Source organism: Macrobrachium rosenbergii, chromosome 36 (assembly GCF_040412425.1).
Source record: "Macrobrachium rosenbergii isolate ZJJX-2024 chromosome 36, ASM4041242v1, whole genome shotgun sequence".
NCBI lineage: Eukaryota > Metazoa > Arthropoda > Malacostraca > Decapoda > Palaemonidae > Macrobrachium > Macrobrachium rosenbergii.
The window spans coordinates 18,499,536-18,506,526 of NC_089776.1; the positions used below are offsets into that span (position 1 = coordinate 18,499,536).

The 6,991-nt window shown below is 36.7% G+C and overlaps 1 protein-coding gene across 1 annotated transcript; it reads left to right on the forward strand.

Moving 5' to 3' along the window:
• Positions 1-200: 200 nt before the first annotated feature.
• Positions 201-6,564, forward strand: LOC136856479 (uncharacterized). The gene is made up of 3 exons (XM_067134342.1): positions 201-278; positions 3,849-4,662; positions 5,936-6,564. Coding segments are annotated over exons 1-3 (1,269 nt in total). The 5' UTR covers positions 201-277; the 3' UTR covers positions 6,390-6,564.
• The last annotated feature ends 427 nt before the right edge of the window (positions 6,565-6,991 follow it).

Sequence of the window (6,991 nt, forward strand, 5' to 3'; positions counted from 1 at the left end):
AACATTTTATGTAGCTAGTTTCTACTTAACGCAAGAGAAGAAAAGAAATAAGGAACAGAACTCAGTACTGGTACTGCTCTATCCTCTGGAAGTATTCGTGAAGAGTACAAAGTAAATGGAATACGAGAGAGGTAACACCTGTACCGTCTTTGCTTCGCATTTGTGCACCAGAAATTCTTCACAGAAGGTCAGTAGGCGTTTGAGGAGCGACAGCGTCACACGCTCGATATTTATATTTCGCTTTGAGGTTTATTTTGTTGGCGTCTGCACAAGTGCAAGTAAGTTCTTATTGAGTGGATTATATCAAGAGATTTACTCCCGACAGCTGTGTGCCTCTTGAAAGTGCTCGATTTCGTGGATTAAAATGGAATAGTTCCTTGAGCATCTGTGTTGATACCTGCGATATAAACTGATTTCGGTATGATGCTAAAGCTATACTGAAAGAGATTAGACCAACTGAAAATAATGACTGGTGATGTGTAGGAGCGAATAACAGGACTTTGTTCTTTTTCTATTATTGTAATTTAAAGAAGCTTCAGTGCGTCCATTCTGTCTCAGTGCGGGAATGAATGAACAGGATTCTCATCCCTCTTCTACCGATGGAAGGTCTCACCCAGTCAATGGAGGAACCAGTGTGATCTAGTAACAAGACAGTTTTAGGTGCCGATCTCAGTGGCACGATGGTCTGGTTGTCGAAACCAACGACCATTTAATTTCCAAAGGCTACACGTATTTGTTAGGATTGTTAGGAATTAGAACAACTACCAAATTTATTTCAAGTTTATCTGGAATGAGTGATTAATTCTATAAACTTGGAAGAGATAAACTTATCAAAATATGATATTTTGGTTTAAAAAGTAAAGCGAGTGGTGCTATTGACAGGCAAATTTACAGTATACAAATATAAAAGAGTATTCTGGTTTTATCTTCTTTGCTAATTTTCCTGTATATGCTTGTCTTCAAGTGTAAATGTAAATCCATATCTTATTTGTCATTCGATACCTTGACAAAAGTATGCTGTTTATCGGAAATTACCTAATAACATTTTAAATCCGACAAAAATCAACATCTACGTTCTCTCTGTTACACCATAAGATGAAGATAGAAGCCGAACTCCAGTGTACTTTATTTTTACTGCGGAGGTTGATAGAACAGGTAATCTGATAACCTAATTTAATCGCGACCCAAAGCAAACAGTAAAACCAAAGTGACAGATCCGTCTAGTTAAAGGACAAAAGGATGCAAGACTAGGAAGGACGATGCTGCTGAATCTAAAGCATTTCTCTTCTCGACAGAAAATTGGTCACTACATCAGTATATGCCCAAAATCCCATTTCTGTTAGGTACAAGAACAAGTTAAACAAGTTATCACCTATCCTCTAACTTCTTGGGAAAAGCCGAGGGCATCAGTGAACTCGAATCTGATTTTGGGGGTGGGGGTGGGTGTGGGTTTGCATTTCTCTTGATACAAAGCCAGAAAGTCTCTCATTACTAGTACTCTATGCTTCGTCCTCTCCCAGGAAACCTCCATGTCTATTGACATCTATGATACCTAACTGAGTACAGCTTCAAGAACGAAGTTTACCTTGTATCTGAATTTGCTAAGTTAAAATAATCAATAAAAGATGTAATACATAAAGAGATGTGTAACCGAGAACTGAAATTCACAAAGTGCAGTTAAGGCCGTTGTAAATGCGTCGATCAGTGCAAATGAAATGACTACCGAAAGCTCTAATGTTTCATACCTCCCAATTGCTGCTCAGTTTTTCGAAACATTACAACATATTCTGAGACAACCTGGATAAGAAGTTGGTATCTAGTCTGTGACATATAAATTTTGAAAATGGTAACATGGAATATCACCTGATAATCGAATAACAGTTCGAAATGGGCTTATTTTGTCAATTTTCCAATGTATAGGCCGTTAGGTTGAGAAACCTAAACGTTAGGTTGAGAAACCTAATACGCCCGGCAAGCCATTTCCGAGGGAAACCAAAAAGAAGAATGAGAAAAGAGAGAGAAAAGTAGCTAGGGTTAAACCATAATAAAAGTAGCAGATCTGACCCTTAAAAAAAATGGAAGGCAGACAATCAGTTTCAAAGTTTCGACGTTGCTGTCTACGGCTTAGCAGGAATGGAAAACAAGCATCCTCTGAATTGTGCAACTTGGGGATGACTGATTTCCACAGATAAAATGTATATGATTAGTAGTCTGAAGATGTGAGGTCACCTTATAAGAGGTTCAACAAAGCAATGCCCATACGAAAGAGAGAAAGGATTAAGAGAAAAAGTAAGGGTAGGTGTCCTTAGTAATATAAAATGCCCTTGATTCCGTTCTGTCGAGAAGGAAGACAAAATATGAATGAGTGTGAATACCCAAATGTTGACAGAGACAAGAGGGTAATTGGTCTTTGTATGAAGGAGAATACGAAAATGGACAGGAGAGGAAAGAAAGCAGAAGTGAAGGACTGGGTTCCCCATTTCAATTTGCTCTCAAAATTCGAGTCATTAAAAATGAGAAAACCATTGAGAGTTGAATGCTTGGAGGTAAACATAAACTAATATAAAATTTGTGATTAATGGCCCAGACATGAATAGATGAAAATTTCCAAGAAAATAAAGGAGGAGAATAAGTGAGAGGACAGTACTCTGACGAACACCAATAAAGACAGAGAATGCAGTAGATGAAGAGACATATAAGAATGCTAGATAAAGGCTGCTAGATAAAACGCTGGAAATAAGTTTATAGAGAAAAGGAATAAAGTAAAGGCCGCAAATTTGTTTGAAAGAATCGTATACCAGATTCAGTTGCCATTGCCATGTAGTACTGTATAAGGGACTATGATAACATTCTTCAAGTCCCACATGGTAATGAACATTAAAAAAAGAGAGTTGGATTTAAGACATCTGAGTTTCGAGTAATTCAGCAGCAGTAGAAGTTCATGCAAAAGTTAGTAACTGGAACGATTAGAAGTGTCCTGGGCTTGGGATGTTATGAACCAGTGTATGGGTCTAACAAGAAGATTGGTGGTAAAGCACAAAAGCCAGATTGGCTGCAAACGACCAAATGAATCTTATATTGATATGATATGGAGCAGGTGCCTTGCCAGTCTTTAAGGTTAAGGAACACAATCAATCTTATGACGAAGGAATGCTTGGGAAGACAAGGGATGAGAAAAGGACAAAGAAGATCAGGTTTATGACTTATTCACTAGTAGAGCAAACTATTGATCCGTCAAATGAGAAGGGAGACGCAAGTTGGCGTTGTATTTGTTGAGGGCTTTACTGGTACAGGGTCATATATTTTTTCAGTAGGAGATGGGATCCGGATATAAAATTTCCACTTAGTAAAAGATATAGAAAAGTGCAAAGAATTCTGTCAGCCACTAAAGATGTAGGAGATTCCAGGAATGACTTATGCACCAGCTCTCTCAAAGAGATGGCTGAGAGCGGGAGCAGTCAATTATAGCAAATGAACCTGAGATTTTCTTGAATTACTATTTATCAGCAATAGTTTTCTTATGTCTCACATATCGAAAACTGAATATGTATACTGATATTTATTTATGATAAGTATGTAAAAATAGGTCATACGTGACCTCTGCCCCGACTCTATATGATACAAAATTGAACTATAGCTCCTTTTTTAAACACTAGTTATAGAGAATTTGATACTGTTGAAGTTAAGGTTTACTAACCAGTGATAAAATATCAGGTTACAAAATACTGACTTAGAAGAAAGACTGACTTTACTTACTTCATAATCAAAATTAAAGAATGTTACCCCTTCAAAGAAAATATACTAGCAGTTAGTCTAAATAATCCTTTCTGATTTTTTTTCCACCACAGTGGGGGATGCGCCTGAGGAAGAACCCGTAGACCCTAAGAGCTTGATCGCAGACGAGGACGTGAAAGGAACTCTTCTATCTGACAAAGGAGAGGACGCTGAGCTAGTCTCATGGGAAGTCGTGGACTTTACGAAAACGGGGGACAACTACTCCACTTTTGTAACAAGCATTCAAGTGACATATTCCAGCAATGACGAGCAGTTGCAGGTTTCCTATGTTGTAAAAGTAAATCCCTGTAGGAAATTAGAAGGCTTCCAATCAATCACTCATACCCTGTTTGAAAAAGAAGCAAATTTCTACAAATCTATAGTCCCAGATCTGAACTCGGTGCTCGAAGAGGCTGGAATACAGAAACTCAATGTTCCTATTTGCTATCATGCAAATTTAGATGTTGGGCAAGAACAAGTTTATTATGAGGACCTCAGGGAACGCGGATTCCAGATGGTTGACAGAAAACAGGGCTTAGACGTTGCTCACACCAGTTTGGTGCTAAAAGAGCTTGCAAAATTACATGCTGCTTCACGTCTCCTGCAAGAGAAATCTCCCGAGGAGCCTCTGGTAGAGAAGTATGATCCTATATTGCGAGACTGGTTCAGTCAAGGAGAAGATGCTAATGCAGTTTTAATTCCGATCTTGCAAGCACATTTCATCCAGGCAGGAGACATTCTGCAAAGTGTAGGCATGGACAGAAGAGCCCTAGACTGGATCGAAAACTTGTTGCCAAGTCTGCAAGACGTAATAACCAGCAATATGCAAAGTGAAACCTTCGGAAGTATCTGCCATGGTGATTGTTGGAGCAACAATCTGCTTTTCCGGTAAGTGATTAGATGCTCTGAGAATTCCGTGCCATTCTGTGTTCAATCATTTCTACTTAACAAACCATCCTTTATTATGAATGGAACTTCTCAAACACTACAATATAAGAAAACGTTGTATGTATATACTGAAGTAACATAATGAGTCAAATGATGCAATCCTAAACATTCTTCGGTAAAACAAAAAAAAAAACAAATCTATTGTAAATTTGCGAGGAGCTACTTCGTTGACAGTCTTTGAGGAAATGATTGTTAGTCACATGATAGCGAATAACATTAAATTCATTCCACAATGGAAAATAATATGAAAAGCACGAGAAAACCTTGATCTAGCAGTAAGATTTTTATTTCAATGCCCCCTAACACACAAAATTACTACTTCACCATTGGAGAATGTTTAAATGTCTGTCATAGGTATATACAATCACAGGGCTAAAACTTAACCATTCTCACTGTGAACATAGCATTCAGATAAAACAGATACCAGTGGCAATACATACACATACAATAACGTGCAAAATAATAGAAATAATCTTTTTTTACCTTATATCCTGATAGAATCCAGGAACCTCTCAGATGAGAAACTAGGAGCTGCCAACTAGGCCCCTCATTTCTCAACTGAAAGGTCCTGGGTTTGCTATTCACAAAAAAATTCATCACAAACTAGTTTTATGAGTTGGAAAAATATAAGACCTACACGATTAGACGTGAGTTTAGAATCTCACAGAATTCAAAGTGTATTGGCATTATACTGTAATACCTTTAGTATACAAAATATGCTGGTTTCCCATACAACATTTAAGTTTTGAAAGCTTAAGAGTAGAGAACTAAAAGCATACTTAAAAGTAGTTTCAAGTATTTTTCTGATAAAATAGCTCAAAAGTTAGATCACATGCCCAGAAATACTTTTATCTATAGAGGAACTAACTTCTAAATTTCAGCTGCAATAATAAGAGGACACCCTCCTGGATTTATGAAAGTACTTGACAGTGACAGAACTTTTAATACAAAGCGACAGATTACTGTCGTACTGCACGTGGATGTAGACAGTGTAATAAGGGAAAGTAAGATAAGCTCAGTAAATTATCATAAAATTCTTCACTATTTTCAACCATTCAAAGTAATATTTCATAACTAAGTATCAAAGATTCAACCAGCACCTAACTAGTGTAGCAAAGGAAAGTGCTCTGAGTTTAATGAATTACTACAAAATCGCGCCTCATTTTCAAATGTTGCATCAATATTTCAAAGCAGTGTATCATCTCCTTAACAGATATGAAGGAGATGAACCCGTGGAAGTGATGCTGGTGGATTTTCAGGCCTGCCAGTACGCCACAGTGGCATCAGAGCTAAACCATCTCTTGTACGCAACTGTGACTTCCGATGTTAGGTCAGAAAACTTGGAGGGTTTTCTGAACACTTACTACTCAACCTACAATGGCATCTTGGAGGCTGGAGGGGTAGGGCCGAACTTCACGGAAGAAGAGCTTATGGATGAGTTCAAGAATAAGAACATTCTAGGGGCCATCTTTGTTATAACGTGCATTCCAAATGAACTGCTGGATGGGAACGAAGAGCTTGAAATGGCTGAAGATGAAGCAGAGACGGAGTTAGTTTTGAATGACTTCTGGACAAGGATGAAGGATTCGGCTGTGAGAAGTCCCATGTTGGGGCCAAGATTTCTGTCGATTTTTGACGAATTTTTGGAGACGGGCCTCATACCCTAATTATTTACAATTTCATCCAGTGTTCATAGAAAATTTGCATTATTCACTTACTATTATGGATATGCAGCGATAATACATAAACTAAATGGGAAGCAAAAATACAGTAAGGGACACCAAGAGTGTAACGAAAATATTTAAAAATATATTTTTCTCCATATTAAAAAACTAAAATTTTTTTCGTTGTTTACAGTTGATTATAGATTTCATATTCCCATAGTACTGTTACGATCTTGTTTTCTCTGAAAAACTTTAAACTTTTCTTTCATTGAATGTAATAATAAATTCATTGCATGTTAAAAGCCAAAGCGAAAATATATTTCTATTAATCCTTTATAACCATTCTGATGCAAAGATGAAAAAAACATTTTTAAATACTTACGCACACACAGACACACACATATATACACACACACACATATAAATACATACACAAACATATAATATATATATAATATATATATATATATATATAAATATATATATATATATATATATATATATATATTACAGGAAAAGACATTCATATATATATATATATATATATATATATATATATATATATATATATATATATATACACACTTATGTCCCCTCTCTCGCTC